General features: G+C 41.6%; 1 protein-coding gene across 1 annotated transcript in view; it reads right to left on the reverse strand.

The window, feature by feature from the left end:
• LOC146625084 (partitioning defective 3 homolog) overlaps window positions 1-24,916 on the reverse strand; it is a 359,232-nt gene that overhangs the window by 164,642 nt on the left and 169,674 nt on the right. The window contains exons 9-12 of the mRNA XM_085362620.1: window positions 24,357-24,587; window positions 23,626-23,813; window positions 18,839-18,978; window positions 18,248-18,376 (exon numbers count right to left, since the gene is read on the reverse strand). Coding sequence (XP_085218746.1) covers window positions 18,248-18,376; window positions 18,839-18,978; window positions 23,626-23,813; window positions 24,357-24,587 — 688 coding nt within the window. The remainder of the gene's footprint in view (window positions 1-18,247; window positions 18,377-18,838; window positions 18,979-23,625; window positions 23,814-24,356; window positions 24,588-24,916) is intronic.

The raw sequence follows: 24,916 nt of genomic DNA on the forward strand, positions 1-24,916 counted from the left end.
CAGACGGCCCTCCTATCTGCCTCCTTTTCTTTCTCTGAGCTTTTGTTTTTTCTCTCTCTTTTCCAACTTTTAAAACGGCAGTACACCTGTCTGTACAATTCACCAACTGGGCTTTGTCTCTGACTGGACCCTTGGTAAATTCAGACCACTGGAATCCATTTAATCGCGCCACGTTTCAACACCTGGTTTTCAAATGCAGGTTCTATTACAGAAATCACCGGTTGCTGCCAGGAAATGACCTTTTGCTTTCCCTCAGACTGCTGAATGAAGCGGATAGGGGAAAGGAAAAGAAAAAGTGTGCCGTTGAAAAACAATTTGTTATCCAGGGCAGGGGTAAATATAAGCCATCGACGCTGTTTAAACAACCATTCTTGTATAGAGCTTGCAACGACATCATTTTGGAATTTCTATAAACTTTGACAGCTGCTGTAGTGGAGTTGCTTTACCTCAGTGTGTGAGCTGAGATCAGTTGGTTTGCAAAATACGGCACAGACATACAACAGTAATAATAATGTATACTTTATTGATCCCCGTGGGGAAATTCTTCTCTGCATGTAACCCATTCACTCAGTGAAGCAGTGGGCAGCCACTGGACCCGGGGAGCAGTGTGGAGGGACGGTACCTTGCTCAGGGGTACCTCAGGGTAACCGTTCAGTGGATTTGAACCCCCAACCTTCCAATCATGGGGCCACCACTCTACCTACTGAGCTATCCCTGCCCCCATTCTGAATACACTCTGAAAAGAACATTTGTGAATGTGTGGTCTTGTGCGTCACTGCCGTGGTTTAACTTTTACTCTAATCACAATGTTTTATCAAAATAAATTGATAAAACATCTTGTGGCTTTGAGTTATATCCTCTCTGAGGCTTTTAAGCCCAGCGACTGATGATGGCAATATACTGGTTGAAAAAATTTGGATGGACAGTCTCTGAGTCTTTGTACGTGAGTGCGTGCGCGTGTGTGTGTGCACGCCCGTCTTCCAAAATGATGACAGAATAACCACCCACTCAGAGCTGTGTTCCGGGAATAGAGGGCCGAGGCAGAGAATGAGAGAGCAGTGTAACATTTTCATCAGACAGGAACAAGCGCCGCTAGCCAAGAATGAGTTTGTCAGGCTGCTTGACAGGCCTTGTTGCACCGATTCAACTCAGGCAGAGCTGGATTCAGCTATCTCCGAACAAGAGAAAAAAGAAAGTCAGTTCATTGTTCCAAGCACAGCCCCGTGGATGCACCTGGGACAGAGAGCACAAAGGTACTGACAATCAGTGAAATGATGTAAAGACAGGGAAAAGGTTACGTGCTTAACTAAACTTAAAAAAGCACCAGGAAAAAAGTTATATGCATAACACATCTGTTTTCTCCCATCGTTGTTTTTTTTTCCTCTATAAAAGGTAAAAAATTATGCTCTCTTCTGAACAACAAAAAGAAAATAAATCACCGGCAACAAACTATTCTCCAGTGTAAAGATGTATGGCCTTGAGCATGCCACAACCAACACCACCTTTTTGGGGTTACTGTTGTTTCCTGTTAGTTTTCTGTTCTTTGAGCAATAAGATCACCTTCATATTTGTTCAATTTGAAAAGTAAAACCCAAACAAATGTGCTACAGTGTACTCTTAACTCTGTGGGGAAGTTGCGCCTCAACAGTCAAGATTCTGGGTTACTGAGCAAAAGATGGGGAATTGTGGCACAGTCAAGCTGAGCCCTTAATCCTGTCCATTCCAGCATATCTGCTCCATGGCTGACCCCAATCCTCTGACCCCAGCCTCCTAACATGCAGGAATATGTGGAAACAGTTTCACTTGCTTAATATACAGTACATGTGTCAAATAAAGGTTCGTTTAAGATATTACTGATATTTTAGCAACTACAGACACACCGTGGCTATCCCAGGAGTCCGGTGTGGTTGGACCACTGATTGGGCTTAAATGACTGAACTTGAAGATTTACTGTTAACTGTATACATGTGATGCAATTTAGCACAGCCTGGAGTGTATAGTATATGTGCCAGCGCATTTAATCAGAACAATGTTACATACATAAAAGTGATGAATCTGTCATATGTCATGCATTAATCTTTGCCTTTCACATGCGTTTGATCAGTTGCCTAGAGATGGATATAGTCTCTTAGGTGCAGAGGCGGCTCTTACTGTGTTGCTCTCATCTCTTCAGTTTCTAAATAGCTTAGCAAACTCTCGGCATCAGCTCAGGAGCTGCCTAATTTTTGTGGAAAAAAGTGGCTCTCCCCGCAAATCCGTGACAACGCTGAGAGGCACATGCAACCAAAAAAGGTGCATATGCAGCTTTACTTGATAAATATGTTTTGTATCATCAGTTTATTAAAAAATTATCTCAGCCTTCTGAAACAAATTAAAGTTTAAATCAGTGCCATTTTATTGTTTATTATTATTATTAATAGAAAATAGGCAGAAAATAGGACAGCGCAATTAATCAGATTTTTATCTCTAACTCGATTTTTGGCTTCCACAATTAAACGAGCATAATCAAATGAAAACGCATGCTCCAGTATTTAAAGGTGCAGCGTGGAAAATCTCACCACTAGATGTCACTATGTTCCAGACTGAATTTACTGGGTGTTTTTTACTGCTTCCAATTCAAGTGCGTGAGTATAGACTGTCACTTGGCTGTTTATCTACCTTTACACCTCAAAGCAAAAGTAACTCGAGTGCTCCCCAATTCAGAACCTGTATGTGCCAATCACAGCTGTTTCCTGCACTACACAGCTTGACGTTTCCTGGATTAGTCTGAACCAGTAACAGCTGATTTAGCTTCTGCAATGAATCTATGCAACAGGTGCTCACTGAAATCATCAACCAATCACATTCCATTTGACCACTTAAAACTGTTTAGCAAATATTCCAGGAAAATGTTCAGCTTACTGAACAAATATTATATTTTACTAAACTGGCAGTAACTGCACTGTATGCAAAACACAACAGGGGAAGCAGAGATGGATCTCAGAGCTGTCAGGTACTCTGCTATGAATTTTATTAACATCCATCATGCAGGGAGAATGAATAGAGTGAGAGACTTTATATTATTAGTCTGCAAAGATTCATTTATAAAGATTAATTAGCACAAGGTAAAAGTGAAAGTAGTGCAAAGTTGATTTAGTTTTTTGTTGGGTTTTGCTACAATACTTTCTTTTCCCTTCTAAGAGATGGACTACATTTAAGTGAATAAGCACTACCAATTTTATTTTGATGCAAAGATTTGCAGTGTCGTGTTCATATGAAAGTGCACTTGAAATGTTTTCATCACTAAAAATCAGAGAATACGCGGGAAAAATAATTGTGACCTCAGTACGGAACCAATTAATTCCAGTGATAATCATTTTGTCTGTAATCATGCAAGCCTAGCAGAAAATATGCAAAGAGGAGTGGCTGTAATAAAATTGTTATCATTATCCCCTTAGCTCAACAGCTCAAGTGACCAGCCACTTGACCAATTCATCACAAAAGGAGCCCATGCAGATTTTTTTGTTTTTTTGTAAGGTCCCCTCTGACTCAGCCATGGAGCGACAGCCTATTATACCATTAAATCCTTTATTAATTAACACTTTGATGAGCTAGCAGCAGTTCATTACCAGCAGGGAAGTGCTTTAGAGGCAGCTTTTCACCAAGTTCACAAATAGGTGAATAAAAGTGGGCACAGAAAGGAAAGCATTTGCTAGCAAAGGAGCTCCAGCCTGCCTATTAGGCCTTTTTGTTTTGTTTCTACCTTGCTTAACTTGTCACATGCTAACAAGGAGCATTTGTCGGTTGCGTGCAAGTGCGTGGCAGAGAAACCAGAGAGAGATGCAAAAGGCAGAGAGCAAATGAATTACAATCACTTCTGTTCACACATAACTCTGATTCTCTGCACATCACTGCCTAAAACAATTAACACTCCTGGAAACTTCTTTCCACACTTGGCCCAATTTGGTGACATAAAGGTCAATGGAAATGAATTTAAAAGGGCTAAAAGAAATCAGCCATGGGTGTAATTGCAAAAGTGGTGCACGAGTGATAAGTATTGTAACACAAATTTCTTCTGGCGCTGTTTCTCCTTGCAACATTTACAGACAAAGAGGCTGAATATTAAATATCTCAAAGTCGAGGAAACAAATTCAGGTACAATGAGGAGGCTGGGCGAGGGGCGGAGAGGCGAGCTATTACACAACACCAAAAGGCACGAAGCTGCACAGCCGGCAGTGACAGGTTGTAAGTGTCTGCGAACTGATGTTATATGTTCTTCACTCAGCGATCCAGCACATTTTGACCCAGAGCTGACGCACTGGGACTATTCCCCTTTAGGGAGTTTTCTAATGAGAAAGCTCATTAACAGACTTAACAAAGTCTGTTTCCATGAGGGCATCTGAGGCCAGATCTATCTACATCATGGCAAATGCATTACGGCAAGTGGCTCTCAGTGAGGGGTTGTTACAGGAAAAATGATTCTATGTTTCTTTACCTTCTTTTAAATGTGCAAGCATGCCCTTTTGTCTATGGTTAGATTAGTTTAGAATTATCTTTTTAGACTTTCTCAGCAAAGACATACTGTTTTGGGACATATTGTTTTAGATTGTTTTATCTCTCACAGCCTTCTCCCAGCTCTCTGCTGACGAGACTAGCGCCACATATGGAGTTGTTTATTTTATTTGTTTTGTATTTTCTTATCCTGTTCTCACTGTCTTTCCTATAAAAAGTGCCCAGCCTCTGTATACGTTGTGAGTTGTTCTGAACAGCTTACCCGTGTGCACGTTAAAGCATAAAAAGTGATCTTGTCTCATTGTGTCTTTATTTCTCCTGGGTTTTTTTTACAGAGTTTTCCCCCAACATTTCTTGGTCCTTCGGAGCCGGAGCGCCTCCATCGTGTCCCATCTCCGTGACCAGTCCACGTTGTTCGTCTGTCGACAGCCCACACACTAGGTGTGTGGTCAAAGACCAAGGGCGTTAAATTCGAGTCTTGGCCAACGTTCTAGAAAGCGACCCACGGTGGTGGGGCCCGATCGAGGTGGACCAGACCCGGCGACACTGACCAGGTAGATACAGACACACTGACACAATCTTGCGTAAAATCGTATTTTAAATTCAGGGAATTTAAAATAGCGAAAGTAGCTCGTCGCGACTGGAAGCTCCCCACTTCTGTGGGTTTAAAGTAGCTCGTCGGCTGGTAGCTTGGAGCTCGTCGACTGGAAGCTCCCCACTCTTGTGGGTTAGGTTTGGAGCTCTGGGTAGCTCCCCCAGCTGGGTCAAGGGAATAAGTAGCTCGTCTACAGAAAGACTGGCAGCTCCCCTTATGATAAGGGTTCCGATCGCGCGAATAAGTGTGAATGTGAATGTATGTGTGTGTATTGTTTTAATTAACGGAGCAAGCTGAATTTTCACGGTCCAATAAGAGACTGAGCTGCTCCTACTGTGTTTTTCTTTTACTGCTATTCACTGACGTGCTGGTGAGTTGAGAGAACGGTCGAGTTCCGTCTCGTAAAGTTCACACCGCTTTTGGAAATAGTCCGAAAGTAGAAGGGCGTGTGAGCAACCACTCTCGTCTCTAATACCAGCGAAGGTGATAGCAGCTGTATTGTGTATATATTACTTAAACAAAAATAAGTAAATACATAAATAAGATGGGTAATCAAGCAAGTGAAATTAAAACTCACTCCTGCTGACGAGCAGTGGTGAGAAAAGAAAAGTCCAGACGCCGGACAAAAACAGTGTCTGTAAACAGAGATTTAAGAAAACAAAATATAAACAGTCAGAAGAACAGAATCCAACTGCCAGTTTAGTAAAACCAGAAGACGAGACACTGCAGTTCCCACAATCCTTTTAGTAAACCATCACTCACTCCTGCAGCCGCATCTGCAGCAACACCCATATCAGGAAGAACATAATAATCCCTTATTAAGTGAAAACTAGAGATCACAGTAGTTTTGTAGTAGTTTAAAAGGGTTGAAAACAGACCCCACTGAGTAGATATAAATATAAAAAGTACGAAATAAAGCTAAACAAAGGGAAAATTACAGTAGAAATGATCTTTAGAGTATTTGAAATTAATAATAGCAAGGATAACAACCTGTAAAGTGATATTAACAATGAAACACAGTTGGCATGATGACCATGCCCAGCATGTATAAAATGAATATAAAGCAAATAATTCACACGAAAATATTTTAATAAAATAAATAAGGTATATTAAGGCTGTGTCACTGTTCAGCCAAGGACAGTGTGTGAAAAGGTAACTGTCTCCACCCTGGGAAAAGGATGATTCTGCAGGTCATCTGAAGCCCTTGATGGATACAAAATAAAATATAAATAATATATTATAATAGAACTGCCTGGTGCGCCATGCAACAGCGAGAACAAATGTGACCGCAGATTGGATGAATTCAAAATTATCTGTTTGCTGAATAAGATGATCCTAACTAACAAATTGGCTCAGTAGTAGTATAATGGTACACACTGATAAAATATTATAATATGCTATTGCTGTTATATAAGACAAAGAGGATAATATTAACAATGACATAATATTAATATGAAGAGGCACCTTAATCGGTTATGATGTGAGGTGGATAATTGTTAAGCAGTAGTCTGCATCAAGCTTAAGGTTTGCTGAAACTCAGTGTAATGACATGTGAGATGAAGACAATACAGAGAATAACTAAACTAATGAAGTGCATAGAGGCACTTGACCAGCTTGAAACCTATCATCCTAGAATGACACATTGCTGAGATATAGAGCACACCTATAATAACAACCAATAAGCAAAACCCTGTAGACAACAGCTACAACTACAGGATTGAGAAGCTGAATTAAATATGTAGACACTGCTAAGCTGATGAGCATGTTACACATTTTCTTTTCTTTTTATTTATTTGTTTCTTTTAGAGCAGAAGCTGCTGTAACACACCCAAAGAAAGACTCTAGGTCTGACCAACCGTCTCTGTCGTGGGCAAAAAGATGTCAGTCAATAAAATTCTAAAAGATAATTTGTTGACAAAAAATATATCAAGAGATAAAAGATAAAACAGTCCAGTGTCCCACTTATGAATTGTATAAAAACACACAGTCCCAAGGCCAGAGCCAGCTATGACACACGGCCAAGTTGCACTCCACATGTTGCCTTTAACAGGGTTAGAAGTTGTCCTTGGAGACCCACCACCCTGCAAGCATATAGTCAGTGGTCACTCAAGCCTCTGCAACCCTGCTGCCTTTAGGCTGTGGCATATAATAGGCCCTGGCCTGCACAGAGAGACAAAACGACACACCTAATATAAAATTCATAGGGCAAAACCCATCCATCCCAAACATATCTGATTTCATCACATTACATACCTGCACAGAGAGACAAAACAACACAGCAGTGTTTGTAGTGTGGGCTATATGTAGACCAGTGTATCAGTGCAATCAAGTACACCTGCCTCTAATTAGTCCAACCCCATTCCAGCCATTGGCTCACCAAAAATGTGACACACACAAAACCACTCCCAACCCAGTGCAACTTCACACAATAATATGGAGCTGAATTAACACAGGCACACTAGTCTACCATGTTACAAGCTGCATGCTATTACAAGCCAACATATGCAGACTTCTGCCTTGTTCGGGTGGCAGCATTTTTCTTTTTCTTTTGTGTCCTGACACGTTTATGTTTTTTGGTTTTGTTTGATTATTTTGTTGGTTTTGGAAACGAATTTAAACGAACTTGTGACCATACTTGAGAATCACAGTGACACATAGTGATTAGGCATATGATTGAAAAATGCCTAGGTTTAGAGCTGTGAGCTATGAGCTGTGAGCAATGCAAAGTTAAATATATATATTTGTATAAATGGGAAACAACCCTAACTTGAAAGTTTGAAATGTGTGAGATCCATGCATTGTTTGAAGAACTAGAAATTATCTAAAACTGCCTTAAGTGAAAATGTAGAGTTGCATCTATTCTCCCAAACAAAAAAACAAAAAACAAAAAAAGGGAGAAGCTTTCTGTAACTTAAAAATAAGGCTGACTGTTGACAACAGACTAAAACACTAATTCGCAGGTGGCTATCAGGAACAGAGAGGCGAGCAAAGTCACAAACACCAAGGCCGCAGACAGCCACGCAGAAACAGCAGATAACATAGAGACAACGCCTGCTAGAACCGTGGAGAGGAAGGTCACTTCACACGAGATTGTTGCGCATGTGAAATACACAAAGATAAACAAATAACCATTTATATAGACAGCCAGTATGTTTTCTCTGCTGTGCATCATTTTGCAAAAAATCTGGAAAACCAGAGGAATGATTACACCAACTGGCAAACCAGCATGCCAACCTCTTACAACGCCTACTGACTCTTTCATTACTACAGGCAACAATTTTGCTGACAGAGCAGCAAAATAGGTGGCACAAAAGACAAACATCACATTGATGGCAGTAAACACACATCAGATTCCACTGGATGTGTTGAAAAATGAACAAAAAGCAGCAAGCACAGCAGAGCAGGCAAAATGGTTAAAACACGGTGCAGTTCTGACAAACGACTTAATGATGTGTTATGGCAAGCCAGTGTTGCCAAAATTCCTCCACAAAATGGCGGCATTAGTGACTCATGGCTGTACGCATTTGTCAACGGGGGGACTGACCAGTATTGTCAACTCTCATTTCTACACTGTAAATTCTACACTGTAAATTTTGAAACCTCAGCAAAACAATTTGTCAGAACATGCATGACGTGTCAAAAATGTAATGCTCAGGGAAACCTGAGACCACACAATCCATATGGACTTTATTGAGCTAAATGAATGCCAAGGGTAAAAATACACCCTAGTGGTTATAGATGTATTCTCAAAGTGGCCAGAAATCTACCCAGTGAAAAAGGCAGATACAATTTCAGTAGCAAAATGTATGTCTAAGTTGTAGGAAAATAAAGAGATGATTGTAAATGACGAAGAATGTAATGATGTCTATCAAGTGTCTTGCAGATCACAGCCCGGTGACTGGGTTCTGATCAAAGTGCTCCAAAGGAAAAACTGGAGCTTGCAAAATAGCGGAACGACCATCTTGCATCCATCAGAGCCAGTAAGTGAAGCCATCTAAACACAGCTGACGGCAGGCTTGCCCACTTGTTGTGATCTCGCCCGGTGGAGGGGTCAGCTTTCCTGGCCGGGGGGTCTACTCGCGACAGGAGGGTGTGTCCCGTCGTCATGAGGTGGTGGCTCTTAACAACTGCAGCGGCCCTGACCATGGCCGGGCTCCTCACCTTTGCTTCCGTGAGGGACAACAAGTCACGTTATATGGAGAAAAGGCAGACACTGTATGACAAAGGAAAGTACACCAAGTTTCCCCATGGCTATGCCACTAATTTCTGGTGGCAGTTTATGAACACTACAGCTTACTTGAATAATAAAACTGACTGCTATGCAAATACATATACACTTTCTGCCCACCAAGGAACGAGAGGAAGTGTATGGACTGTTCACTCAACGAAACCTGTGCCAGTAACGCGACACTGATGAGCCTCAACTGTCGCTCCAACTACAGCTACCGAATGATACTACAAACAAAGACTCATTACCAGACAGGATGTGCACGGACGGCACCAAGCAGTAAAGGAACCAGAGTTTCGCATCTGAGGAGGAGTGAAATTCTTACAGAGCTTGATCCCCGGCATTGGAGTTGCCGAGGTGCGGGATCATGTGGAAATCAACCGATATGCTCTGCTACGACACATCAACTTGACTAAGACCCTGGGAACCGCCTTAGCAGGAGAACAGCAGGCCATCAGAACGATGGTGCTGCAGAACAGACTGACACTAGACCTGCTAACAGCATCACAAGGAGGAGTTTGCAAGCTGATCGGGGAGACATGTTGCACTTTTATCCCTGATGGATACGAAACTGGAGGAGACATTTATGAAACTTTGCAGAATTTGTCCATTCTGCAAAAATATGTCACTGACCACACATCTGGAGCAGCTACACCGCCATGTCTAAGAGTAATGATTTCAAAGATGATAACAACTACAATGACTGCTTATGTTGCCGTGCCTCAAGAAGAACAGCATCCCGTTGCAATTCTGTTAGAGGAGAACTTGTAATAACTGCTAATGAATGACGTGGTGATTAAAAATGATTTCTGCCTTTTTCAAGTGATCATGCACTGATTAAAACATTAGTAGGTTATGCAAGTTTTCATGCTTTTATTTTTTTTGAAGTCTTGAGTTTTAAACATAAGTTTTTCATTTTAAATATAAAGTTTTCATGCTTTTATTTTTTTGAAGTCTTGAGTTTTAAACAAAGTTTTTCATTTTAAATATAAAGTTTTCATGCTTTTATTTTTTTTGAAGTCTTCAGTTTTAAACATAAAGTTTCCATTTTAAATATGAAGTTTTCATTATTTTACATATAAAGTTTTCAATTTAAGGTTTGCATCGTTTTAAGTATAAGGTTTCATGCTTGTTTTTTGAAGTTTTCATTTTATAATATAAGGTTTCCATCCTTGTATTTTTTGAAGTTTTCATTTTATAATATAAGGTTTCCATCCTTGTATTTTTTGAAGTTTTCATTTTATAATATAAGGTTTCCATCCTTGTATTTTTTGAAGTTTTCATTTTACATATTAGGTTTTCATCATTTTTAAATATAAAGTTTTCATTTTACTTTTCACCCTTTTATTTTTTGTAAGTTTTCGTTTTAAAATATATCCTTTATTTTTTGTAGTTTTAGTTTTATTATTTTTTTTCTTGTTTATTCCACTTGTTATTTCATTTACTATGTTTTTCTTTGTATTATTTTCTTTTGTTTTATTCTTTAGACCAAATGACTGCCATTTCTGCTATGCTGACATTTTGAAAAATTAAAAATTGTTTAAGATACTTAATAAATAACCTTCACAGACAATTGTTGTATACATTTAAAACAAGTTAAAACAGGAGGGAATGTTACAGGAAAAATGATTCTATGTTTCTTTACCTTCTTTTAAATGTGCAAGCATGCCCTTTTGTCTATGGTTAGATTAGTTTAGAATTATCTTTTTAGACTTTCTCAGCAAAGACATACTGTTTTGGGACATATTGTTTTAGATTGTTTTATCTCTCACAGCCTTCTCCCAGCTCTCTGCTGACGAGACTAGCGCCACATATGGAGTTGTTTATTTTATTTGTTTTGTATTTTCTTATCCTGTTCTCACTGTCTTTCCTATAAAAAGTGCCCAGCCTCTGTATACGTTGTGAGTTGTTCTGAACAGCTTACCCGTGTGCACGTTAAAGCATAAAAAGTGATCTTGTCTCATTGTGTCTTTATTTCTCCTGGGTTTTTTTACAGAGTTTTCCCCCAACAGGGGTGCTGACTGACTCTCACTGTGAGCAACCCAAAGACAGGGGGGAGAAAAAACAGACTCACATGCAGGGCCTGACTTGACGGGAGGTGTTTCTGCAGGCGATTCGGGAAGCGATTTCATCTCATCAGATGGAACATTAAAAATAAAAGGCTACTTTCTAAGTGTAGCTGGCAGCCGGGAATGTTTGCAAAGGCGTTTCGGTTGAACCAAAGCGCAGACGCACATCACGAAGCAGATGTCTCTCATTTTAAGCTAATGGTGGATAAAAAGCGCTTCGCTATGTCCAACTGCACACACACACACTTCAGTTCATTATGCGTTCTGGAAACAGACGCTGAATCCCCTTCGGGAGAGTAACTGTGTCGCCATAAGTGGCCTTTAACTACCTTGTTTATCGGCGTAGCACAATGCTGTGGTGCACCCTCCCTCTTCTCTGCACTGACAGCAAGCATAATTATGGGAACAGCTGCTCAAAAGTGTTAAACGAAAACAGGTGGCTTCGACGAGACTCGACTCAGAGACTGTTAACCGGGCTGGCATTGTCTTCAACCATGCTTGGCATTATTAGCCTTATTTATGACAGCGCATGCTTCCAAAACTGTGCACTTTGATCGGAAAGCGTTTCTATAGGAGGCAAATTAATACGGCAAAGGACTACGCTGGGAGATGGTGTTGGTGATTAATGAGAGAAACACAAGGGAAGAAGAGAAGAAGAATAAGAAGGAAGAGGAGGAAAGTGTGATGTGATAAACATCAGAGAGTGAGGGAAAAGTCGGAGAAAGTGTCCTGATGAGGTTTGTAGTGCCATGGTACACACGCTGGAGGCCTTATCCACCAAAATCACTGTGGTCTGTCATGTCAGAGACATTTTTATGCAGAAAGTGAAAGCCAAAGCAACCTCCGAGATGCAACTGATGCTGCCAAACTGTTCTGAAGAACTCTGACTGCACACTCCCAAACCGTGGCATTCCAAATGCTCCATCCAAAGGTCTTTTGAGCAGTTCCTGTAATCGGACTTCACCCGAGATCCACACATTGGTATTATTAGAGCAATCTGCAGGATTACGTCCATTTACCTTCTAGCAGCTGGGACTGTTTTGAAGTCATATCATAAAGGGAGACCGGGAATTCATTACAAAATTGTGAATACCGGCAAAAAAGGTTGCAACACCTTAAATTACAAAGTCCACTAAGAAATGATTAATGATCTCGAGTCCTTCGCCAAGTTTCACTTAGGTAAAATAGCTCTTGCTCTGTCACCCGCTGTGATATAAATAAGCTGCTGAAGAGACGCGCAAGAACGATTCTGTCTCTGGCACTTTATTATCAAAAGTTTCAGTGAATTACTTCACCCTTACAGTCACTCGAAATTTAAAAAAAACAAACACACACACATTACTTTAAGAGACATCTAATTATATTAGCTCCAAAGATGTTTGTCATGTTTTGGCATGGCTGTGGGTAGCACATAGCTTAAGATAAGCACATAGCTGTTTATCACTGCTTCAGTGGAATGTGCCAAATGGTTTATCTAAAAGCTGCTCTGTTAAAGTGCTGAAAGACATGAGCCAGAGATGACGGTTGAAACATTTTTCATACAATATCAAAACAATTTCATCCTGACCATCTCTGCCAAATGCAAGCAGCTGATTCGCCATTACATTTTAGATGCATCCGTGGCCAAAGACAGAAGGATTCCTGTTCTGTTCTCGCACTTTAACATCCCGTGTAACCTGTTAAAAATGACAAAGGTTCGTTCTGTGTTGAGGAGTGTATAAATAAATGAGGAGGGATTGAGCTTGGCTCTGACAGAGCAGATCTGTGTAGTTGCCTCCAAAGACAGGGGGTTGTGTTTTGTTTGCCTGATATCAATTCATTTCTCCCTCTACCGACTCGGTAAATGGATCTCTGCAGCAGGGAAATCAATACAGCTTCATACGTCTGTTCTTGCCTTCCAACTTTAACACAGGCAAATCATGAGTGGTAACCTTACTGTACTGCAGGCACTGCAACAAAAGCCAACTGTGAACGAGTATTGATGATGACCGCTTGATTTTTAGAGAAAAACAACAATTCGGAACCTCGTATCCATCTATTTTAATGCAACCGTGCTTTTGTCACTTCATGTATGCGATCGTTTTCAGAGACCTGTGTTTAATATAACACAATGTTTAAATGGAGTAGTTCTGTCTGCCTCGATTACAGCACAGTGGTTAAAAACATAGCAGGCAGAATTTGAAACCAGGCCGCCGGGGTGGGCCATTAGTCTGCTATAAATGTAAGCAGCAGTGTCACACATTTGTCTGCGCGTCCTCAGTATTCACATGAGCCATAAATTCGGCTGTCACATCAATCTGAGGCCAGAATTAATCGTGCAATTAAGATTCTCATTGCTTGGCAGATATAGCCACTAATGGATCAGTGACAAGTGCGATATGATCATAAAGAGGGGTTTTTAATGCACTGTTTAATTGCTCTTATGTGGTCGACAGTGTTACAACAGAGGCTACACAAGCCCATTTGTTCTCCGCAGTCCGCGCTGCTATCTTGGAAGGAAAAATGTGCTGCTGTTGAAGGGTCACGCAACGATGTAAGAGCAGGAACGAGCACCATTATTATGGTGCTTGAACGCACTGTGTGTGACTCAGAAGTTTGTGGCATTGTTTAACACTTTACCCCTTGAAAGCGTACTAAGAGTTACCTTTGAAGCTCTTTTCTGAACTGAGAGGTTTCTGTCATATATTTCAGGCTTATAGGACAAAATGAGCAGGTTTGCATCAGAAGTCGGTGAGTTCGGAAACTCTTGGAAAAGCCCAGGAACTACTCTATTGGTCTTCGTGTTTTTATTGATATACTCGTCATCAAGGGCACAAAAAAGGTTGTCAAATGTCTTTATGCAGGAAAGAGTTAACATATATTTAGTGCATGGATCACTTTCCGGCAGCAATAGCAACAGGCTAATTCACTTAACTAGAGGCAGGCTGGTTTCAAACCAGTGATTTGTCACTAAACACAGACGGCCCATGCTAAAGGTCCTCCCAACTCCTTATTTAATAATAAAATGTTGCAGATTATACTCCTCTGCTTTTACTTTGCCGTGTTTGCTCGAAACGACACACAGGCGACACATGAACGAGCTCCGCCACAGGTGACAGGGCGTGGACGGACGTCTTTAGGCAGTGCCTCGTTTTTAGACTGCTGCCGTTGCTTGTTGCACAACGAAGCATGACATTTAGCTCGTTGTTATAGGACAAAATAAATGAATAAATACAAAGCAGAAGCCAGGATTACAATATCCACTATGAAGGCAAAGCACTGCTCGCAGCTATAAGCACAAACGGGGCCGCACGCCGGGAGATAAATGGCTACAATAAATAACATCTACTGTGCTATGTGTGGGCTGCGTGTAGTGTAGATGTGTCTTCAAAATGCATTTAACACTGCCGCTTTAGGTTTTTTAAAATGTGCAATCGACCTCTTAACCTTTAAACTCTTCTTCGCATCTCATTCTCTTACTCCATTTCTTAGTTTCTTTATCGAAGACACAAACTTTCTCCACTTCCTTTCACCTCTAATACGAAACAATCAGAAAAAGTTGTGAAGACACAAGCGCTCACAAATAATTCATAAAGCCTTTCTACCTCCAGACGCATAGGGGGCACTAATTCATCTGACTTCCAGCCTTTAATCTCTTGCCTTGAAATCACTGACTCAAACTCCCAGAGCTGTCAAGGCTTTTTTTTCTTCTACCTGCACCTAATCACTGATCAGAGCCTGCTACTGCGTCTGGAGTTTGTGGTGAACTTTTCTCTCTGTTTCAGCATTTCTTTCCTCTACACTTAAAGGCCACGAGGTTCAAAAGCAAAGAGGTAAAAAAACATGACAACAAAACAAAATGCGAACAGATCCACTATCCTCTAAGACATGCTCAAGGATGAAGGAGGCTTTGTAGAGAAGAACTTGGTGTCTACAAACAAACTTGTTATCGATGAGCCCAGAGTTTAGTCAAGGTTGAAGCACCTTCTTTGATAAAATATATTGTCTCTGTCTGAATATAGTTATTGACATCCCTGGAGAGGAGGAGGGGCAGGAGGAGATGGGTGGAAATAAGCAGCAGTCGTAGCCGCATTGCCCCATTTTTCCTCTATTACCATTTAACCTTTTCTCCTTCCTGCAATTACATATTTATTGAAAGCTATTGAGAGCTCCCGCTACTGCTACTGAAAGCATGTCAAAACACACCCTGACCGTGGTAATTAAAGATGCAATGCGAACATGCTGGGAGAGTAAATTAATTCCTCTGGGGGTGCAAGCAGCACGGGTAGCACACGAGCAAACATCTAAACAAAAGGAGGCACGAAGGGATTTCCAATGCTGACATTAAACGTCAGCAGGCAAATATCAACTAGACAAAAAGGTCTGGGTTTTTTTTGTTGTTTTGTCTCGTTTTGATTTATATGGCTGTGTGTGTGTGTGTGTGTGTGTGTGTGTGTGTGTGTGTGTGTGTGTGTGTGTGTGTGTGTGTGTCACTCATGCTGAAATTTAAAAAAAATCATTCAAAGAAAGACAGGAATGACAGCCCACAAACACTCGTCTATAGGTGCGCCGTTATGTGTGCCCTACCAGTGGAGTGTGTAGCAGAAATATATGCACGCACCCATCACCCACCTATCCACAGTGTGTGACAGAGAAGGCAATTACCAGCCACAATTTTCTACCATGCTTTATTTGCAATAACTGTCACCGGCAGAGCCTTGGCCTCCTTATCTGATTTTTATGAACATACTTGTAGGGATTATTGAGATTTGTGAAAGCACTGCTGGGAAATGTGAAACTGTGTGTGTGTGTGTGAGAGAGAGAGAATTTTTAAAAAAAGGAAAAGTAAGCGAGAGAGTTAATCTGCTATGGAAAGTGATGAAATATTAACCAGCAGTCGCGCACAGCGTGTTGGTCAAGAGATGGAGAAATCAAAAACAAAAAAGAAAAAGGAGATTATTAGACAGGTTTCGCACGATGGATTTTTTTTTCTAATCACATCACGCCTGAGGAGCTGAGAGTGCGTAGCCGTCAACCTCTCATTCCACAACACGAGCCACGGGCAGGCGTGCATTTTTTAAAAAGCCCTCACAGCGTCACTCAGCTGCTGTCAAGGCTGCGTGGATCAGTTTGGCGTCTACCTCCAGTTAGTTTTAAGTATTTAGTTTATTTTGTGTGTGTGTGTGTGTGTGTGTGTGTGTGTGTGTGTGTGTGTGTGTGTGTGTGTGTGTGTTTTTAAAGAGTCCAGTTGAATGACATCAAGGTTACAGGTTTGATGCTAGCAGTGGCTCCTAGGTGATCCAGAGAGGTGAAACGCACTGCAACTTTAAAAAAACACCAGCAACTAGAAAAACAAACAAAACACAACAGAAAGAGAAAAAATTCTGCAAAAGCTCACAAAAAAGGAACCCTGAGAAAACAAGAGGAGAGTGAGGGAACAACAGTGATGAGCTAACAGTAAGCGGCTAACAGCAAACATGTATCTACAGTATTACGTCAATCACGAAAAAAGTTTTTTCAAAAAATGGAGGAAACCACATCTTTTTGTCCCTCACAACATCGATCAATCCTCCAGTTCTTTAAGCATCTTGTCATTGTCACATTATTGAGTTATTTAGTTTGACCTCTGCCATGAGGCAGCATCAAAAGTGCAGCATATTTTATAAACATGTGTGAGGCATTTTAAGGCGGTACATGACTTTTTGGGGACTTCCTTAATACCAAGAGAACTTTAACACGTGCTCTTGTGCCAACTTCCTAAAAAAAAATGAAAGTATAGCTGGTGCGTGGATGGAGAAATAGCATATTAAAAGAGCAGGCTACTGCTTCAAAGGGCCATTATTCCACAGGTTGAACAGCTCCTATTGCGGGGTTAACAGCCAGGGTGCCGGGCTGAGTGCTGTGGTAAGGAGTGAGGCTGGCATCAGCAGCCCCTGGCCTGCCAAGGTGCTGTGACAACTAAGCCTGCTGTCACAGACACAGAGCGCAGGCTGGACGGGGGCAGTAGCCTCGCCATCTGTTGCGCGACAGCCAAAGTCACCCTGTATGTAGACTGTGTGGCTCACTGGGAGGGTGTGTGTTTGAATACGTCCAAAGCTGTATTTGTGTGCACTTAGACACACTTAGGCACATCATTTCAGAGTGCCTGTGTGTGCATATAATGGGTCTGTGTGTCTGCATGTCTGTATGTGCTAAAATGACCATCTGTGTGAGGAGAGAAAAAAAAAAGCATAAGCCACAATTAAAGGAGGGATCTGTACATGGAAAGTCGAATATTTGTCCTAAACCGGCGACTCGGAGTCAACTCAGAGCTCAGAGGCTCATATTTTAGAGAGAAGAAATCCTTAAGTGGACAGCAGCCATCCACTAGCATTAATAATGAGAGCACTGACAGAGTGACACAATAAACAAATGTTAAATTAAAATCAGTGCAGACAACATAATTTTAAAAAATGACAGAAAGATGGAGAAGCTGATGGATTGGAGGAGCAGTTAAGGGAATATTAGTGCAGGCACCATGACAAATCCATACTCTGTACAGGATGTTAGACATTTAGTGACATTTACCAGATTCCTTGAGAGACTTCATTGAATCAAGTAGGATATGCTTTATCAAACTGACAATGGGAGTTTGGCTAATATCCACTGAGAAGTAATAATGGCAACAAGTAAGAGAAATCCTACACTGTCTCAACTAGTTTCTTGTCCTCCCATTCATGCGTCAAATTCTTATTTTTTATTACAGCTATAAAGCTATAATTGCAAATAGGCTGAGAAAATCACAGCTTTTCCTGTGCAAGTCCTCTCAAACTCTCTATAAATATCAACATTTACCAAACAGCTGAAATCTAGAAAACTCTTATGAGGTGCTGGCTGGGCACTGACCACTTCTCGGGGCAGCAGGGAGTCCTCTGGGCGAATCACCAACAGGTTCACGGTTCCACCCATGGGTGTAGCTCGGAGCAGGGCTACCACCTCTTCCTGGCTTTTACCATTTAGGTCCACCCCACTAACCTGCACGTACATATACACATACACGGAGTCACAAAGCGTAAAAGAAGACTTACAAAAATAAATGTACAACAGATACACAGTCGGAGGCGAAACTAAACTCACTCTTAAGAGGGGGGACTATGGCCTCCACATAACCTTTATGCAGATTACCCTGTGAGCCAGTTGGAACTGGAATTAAATATGGGTTATTTCCCCCTAAAGGGAGCACTCGCTGATTTCCATGTCAGTCTGACTGAAGTATAATCAAAATATTGTTCCATCTAACCACATTTTCTTAGAAATTCAAAACAAAGGGAACGCAGCTTATTCGACTCGCTCCAACAAAGGCTCAGTAAGACTGAATTTAGGAACAAAGTCACATCAGGAAACGAGTAATTTGTCTCTGAAATAACACGCAATCTCACAGAACACACTCGCTGAACACTGTGTCATGGTTAGAGGATGTTTGATGTCCTGCCTCACCTCCAGCAGCCGGTCTCCAGCTTTAAGTCGACCGTCTTGGATGGCGGCGCCTTGAGGAAGGATGTTTTTAACGTAAATTGGAGCACTGCCGCCAATCGGGACATCTCTGGATGTGATGCTGAATCCGAGACCCTCTGGACCTAGTTAACAATTGAAGACACTTAGAAAGGTATTGTGACATTTTACAAAGCACAGCTCATCACTTGTTCTTTTCTTTCCTGGTGCAAACATGCCATGCTGTGATGTTGTCATTTGGTAAGCTTGCCAGCAGTGTGCTCATGATCGGCAGTAAACTGAAAAACTGTTTGTCTGTTGTCATTTTCTATTATCCTTAAAACAGACTGCTCAATAAAATTTAAAGGAACCCTTTCTAATCCGAGCAAAGCACCAAGTCAGTTAAACTTGAGGGATATTGATTTGATCAGTTAAGTAGCAGAGGCGGGGCAATGAGACAGCCCCCAAAACAAGAATGGTTTGCAGGTGGAGGCCACTCACATGTTTCCCTCCTCATTAGTTTTGCATTTGGCTAGAGTCAGTGTCACTACTGGCAGCATGACGTGATAGCTGGACCCTGTGGAGGTTGCACAGGTAGTCTAACTTCTCCAGGATGGCACATCAATGTGTGCCATTGCCAGAATTTTTGGTCACGTCAGCATTGTCAGGCATATATGTAAGAACACGGGGGCCACACAAACTACTGAGTACCATCTTGAATTGCTACGATCAAATTTCAGTAAAATGGTCAAGACCAGTGGTCTCCAACCTTTTTAGCGCCACGGACCGATTTTTCACGAACCGGCCTTTAAGGTGTTGCGGATAGATACAACAAAATAAAACCAGTACAGGTACCAAAAATGGGATTTATTCATAACACACGGGAAAAGATTCAGGGAAACCAAGTTAACGATAAAAACGATTAAAAAAATAACAACAAAAACCCTGAAAACCATAAATTTCACACCCGAGCCTCAACTGCACCCTGGTACCAAACAACTCATGGACCGGTACCGGTGCGTGGCCCGGGGGTTGGGGGTTTAAATGTCACTAAGGAGCAATTTATTTATGACAGCGACATTTTCTATTTCTGGGTTTCATTTTAAAAGTACAGAAACATAAAAAGTGTATTCTGTGTATAAATACTGCTAAGGGCATACAACTTTTCCCCCCATTATTAAAAAAAGTAACTTTTAATCCACTAAGCAGGAATCAAATGATGGCCTTCCACCATGTCCTGAACCTCCACGAGGTAATACAGACATTCCTGCTTCCATGCTGCCATTTTTTCATATTTCCATGATTGGGTGTGTCTTGAACTCTAAACATAGTATCAGTGCTATGAACCAAAATTGAGTGTTTTAAATGAATGTGAACGGACTTTAAAGCCAATCGTGGAAGTCGCGGTCAGATTAAAGACCAGTTAGGAATAAGCAGAGACAAATGAATGATTATGGATTGGGAAATGCATTAAAACTCTGTTCAATATCCTCTTAAACTAAAGTGCAGGACACCTAAATAGTTAAAGTGCTTATTTCTGAATGTTCCCACACTGCACCGTGTGCTAGATTTTAAACCCAAAAAAACCCCTCCAGAGTTTTGGTGCAAAGGCAGGCCACAAAGGCTGTGTAAAAATCATGTCTGGGTCAAAGCAGTCTTGGATGATATATAGGGAGCCTGAGGTTAGCCTAATGGAGAAAGCAGTGATCACTGTGTGTGCACTCAAATTTGTTTCTTAGCTTTGTATATTTAAAGAAAAATCCTCTGTCTCTTCCAAGTGCAGTGAAATTCAACAACCACATGTGATAAAAACACTTCGGGCATCAGCTTTGCAAAGCCATTTGCTTTAAGTTTAAGGGTTGACCTTTAAGGTTGCTCAAACGAATATGAATTGATAGTCTAAGAGGAATCAGGCAAATACAATAACAGGTAAATAAGAAGATCTCTCCGCTCTAACCTTTTCTGCTGACCAGAGCTGTATTTTTCAGATAAAAGCATGACGTAGTTCAAATGTCAGCTACATGTGATAAACCGTGCAAATGCTGCGTGTCAGATTAAACTAGAAGAGTCATTAAGAACGTCTTTCAGAGCGGCGGTTAAGATTCCACCATGCATAACCTAGCTGTAGGCATTTCCAAGTTGGAAAGTCGTGTTCTGCGGTTTTAGCCGAGGCTTTTCTGACGCTAACAGCAGTGATTAGCATTCGTGTCAAAGTAGCTGCTCATTTCACAGAGCTGTCAGCACCTCTGATGGTTCATCATGACCTACTTTTCCCTGTATGTCTATTTAGCAGTCTGTCGTCTCCCTGACAGTGATGCCGCTGATGAACAAGGGGCATTAAGATTGAGGAGCGCGGCTGGCAACTTTCTCCTGGCTTCCACGCACAAATAAACTTGCAGAAAGGTGATGAAGCGATCACTTTGAAGCCAGAAAGTTGAGCTGCTGAGGATAACGACGTTCTATGATCTGTCCATCACTGCTGAGCGAGAAGTGAGCAGACAAAAATAGCTGTCATCGTTTATGTTGAATATTAAATGCGCAGTTTGACTGCCAAACTTTTAAATACCAGATCCCACAGTTGCCGTGGGAGGTTCTCCACTTAGTGCAGATGCTAGTCTGTCCTCAAATGACTGAAAATAAGAGGGGTAAACAAATGCAGATGGCATTTAACACAGATGTATCACAGCTTTTGATTATATCCTGCCTTTTTTCAAATCCTCGCCATGGCAGTTGGGATTCCCCTTCCCCTCTGACCCTTTTCACAAACTGCCGCCCAACACGCATCCCAAACCCAACTCAGGCCCATTATAAGATCCCGCTGTTCAAAGTCTACAATCAGCCAATTAGGAGAATACAATCTCTAAATATTCCTGTGCTAATTAACCACTGATGTATTTATTTTAGGTACCAGACCAGGCCGGGGTAAAAGTAATTGTGTCCCTTTCTGGATTAGCTGAAATCCTGGCTCCAATAAGCCAATTAAGCAGCAAACATGAAGAGAGGCTGAGGCACATTAGAATGACTTAATGGGGTGCGTATGTCCTTTTCAACAGCAGTATTTGATTAAGGCACTCTTGTTAATTTGCCATTCAGGATCTGCTCCTGCCACTTGGAACTCTGAGCCACTTAGGCTGAATCACAACAATTACAACGAGCAGACAACAAAACCGCCGAAGCCCTTCTAGAAGTGCATTAGCGTGATGGCAATCAAACGGAACCGTCAAAATGGATTTCAGAGGCGCGTTTCCCTCAACTCAGCCTTTTCCTAATGCTCCGTTAAATTCCCAGTTTAACAACATTTGGACATCTCCATCTGGAGTTCACAAACGGCTTCGAAGTTATGTGCCGGTAAACTCTCACTGAAATCACAGGCTTTGAAACCATTTCTGTTACTTGGGCAATACTGAAATATTTCATAGTGACCATGAAGCCATGCAGCTGGTGGATATAAGCTAAACTGAAGGCGTCAGCCTGGTGCTCGAGTTCTACCAACATCTTTCCGGAAATTAGAGTCGTGTGGGGAAACTTTATCACGTTATAAACACATAAATATAAGTTACACTTCAGCTCCACAGTGTCAAAGAACTCTGCCGGCAGCGCTGGGAAACTTTGCCAAACATGTTAGAGCAGCTTGTGACTGCATGTCCCCAGAGTGGGTCACGTTTACCCCGTGCCGCAGCCCTCACTTTTTCCCGCACCCTTCCCTGAAGCTCATCGCTAAGGCCTCGGTGCCAGCTTTCAAGTAAACATCTGCTCCGGCAACCGAAAAAAAAAGGAGCAAAAAAGAAATCGACGGAGTCAGGACATCGCCTTAGAACTACTTCACTCTGCTTCCTACTGTTCGCTAATTCACATGAAGATGGCTAACTGGTGGAAATGACACGGCTTGGCAGCGAAGCCACCACAAAGAAATACAACTGCTCCGGTATCAAAGGTCTGTCCAAGCCCACAAATAAACCCAGCTCAGCTGGAAGCAGATGGATTGCCGAAGCTTAACCACAAGACCGCGGTGATGTACTGTAGCATGAACGGATGAAACCACAACCTGTTTTCAAGACGGGGCTGATCTGTGTTTGCTTTCGGCCTTCTCGGTTAAACAAAGCGCAAAGGCAAGAGGAGATTTTTTTTATTTCCAGAAGGATTTCGGTTGCATTAAGAGCTCTTTGACCTTTTGTTTACTCTGGAGTTTTTAAATGCTAGAAGTTGACAAGATATCGCCTTTATCGCACTTAGTAACGGGGTTGATAGACATAGAAGCAAACAAAGAGATTATTGGTCAAATTAATGAAACACTTTAACGCTGTCACATGAGCTGCTTTAGGATCAGCATCTTTCGTGTCTAACTGCAAACTTTCAGTGCATTTAAATGTTTAAATGCAGAAGCCTGTCTTGTGAAGAATATACTCTTTGATGCTGGAGTTTTATCAGATATACAGGGCTCTTCCCCGGCTTTCTGCTGATAAAGAGCGGAGGCCGATGTAATCTGCCAGTGGACAGGCTGACAGAAATTTTGGCAGAAGCAATTCTGAACTAAAAAAAAGCCACTTTTTAAAATTTTCCCATGGTTAGAAGCAAGGTCAACCCACTGTTAAGCCTTCCCCAAGAATTTTCCCACTACTTGCTTTGAAACATACGATTATCACACATATCTCACTTAATAACACAAAAATGTCTAAAAAGCAGATCAAACATGGCGGGCTCATGTCACCATATGATGTCAGCACACATAAATTGCAAACATGATTCTGCTGGTTTTCACTCCTACAGCACTGACCTCGTTTTGCTACTCTCACCTTTCTTCAGTTGGACGTTGAACCTGCGACCTTTGTTCTTTAGGTCGATGGTTCTGGGGGCGTTTGTGCTTATCCTGCGCTGCAGGGAGGGCGAAGGGGCTGACGGGGTCCTGGAGATCAAAATGTGGGGTGGAGTGGCAAAGCGTCTACTCGAGTCTGGGGTGCTCTCTGCCAGTGAGCCATGGTGGCTACAGAGACAAGGGTTCAGAGTCGTTACATGAAATATAGATTCATCGTCAGGCTCCTGTAATGTAATGTATAACGCACAGTAATGACTTTTCACCATTAAATAATAACTGTATTTGTAGCAAGAACCTTTTCACTGGCACAGACGGAGGATTGATCGTTCTGTATAACTGACATTATGACCACAAACACAAACCCACATCTTTGTCTTTCTGGAACTAGGCCAGAGTTTTTACAACAATTAACAGAAACCACAGGCAGATAAAACAGGTACAAATTACAATTAGGCTGCTCTCTTGTCTTTTTTTTTTTGCGTAGCTTTTAAACTCTGACGGATTTCCAGTGAAAGTCTCTGACTGCTGCAATTACAACAGCACTCCCTTTCACACACATCAAATCTGTGGCAGCTTTTTAATTTTTCTTTTTTTCTTTGATTTATTGATTTTTCTTTGTTTCATGTATGAGAACAGTGTGAAGGTATCTTGGGTAGAAAAAATAAACTATTTAGTAACCATTCAATAAAAGAAAAGGGAGGTGAAACCCACTTGTGATTGAGGCCCGGTGGTTGTCCTGATCTGGACGTCAGCGGCCCGGTCAGACTGGACCTGTCTGCTGGCTGTTGAGACTCCTGGCTGAAACGAACCCTGTTCAGCTGAGGTGGGCTGCTCAGCTCCTTCTGTGCTGACAGCAGCTCATATTGCTTCTTCATGGCTGCAGGGACCACGTGGAAAAGGATAACCTGGGAACGCATCGCCTGCTTGAAAATGTTCTGTGCTCTGAAGGTGAAACAACATAGAGCGAGGGAGAGAGCGGTAAGGTCACACAGACAGAAATGAATTAGCTTTAAACATGATAAGAGATACATATACAATGATGTAGCACCAAAGCTTGGCAGATACAGAAGGATAAGGAAAGCCATGATGCACTGTATGTTGAAAGGAGATACAGAGAGTTGAGACCTGCGCGGCTAATCGCAGGACTACTTCCTGCAATGCATTATGGGGCAGAAATTACATTATCTATAATTACAAGCATCAAGACGGGTAAGAGATAAGGACAGTAAGTGGTGCATCAGTCATAAAATATTACTGCGTGTGATATAGGT

The sequence above is a fragment of the Diplotaxodon limnothrissa genome, linkage group LG9 (assembly GCF_057381915.1).
Source record: "Diplotaxodon limnothrissa isolate DT_005_m linkage group LG9, D_limnothrissa_male_GT1.1, whole genome shotgun sequence".
NCBI lineage: Eukaryota > Metazoa > Chordata > Actinopteri > Cichliformes > Cichlidae > Diplotaxodon > Diplotaxodon limnothrissa.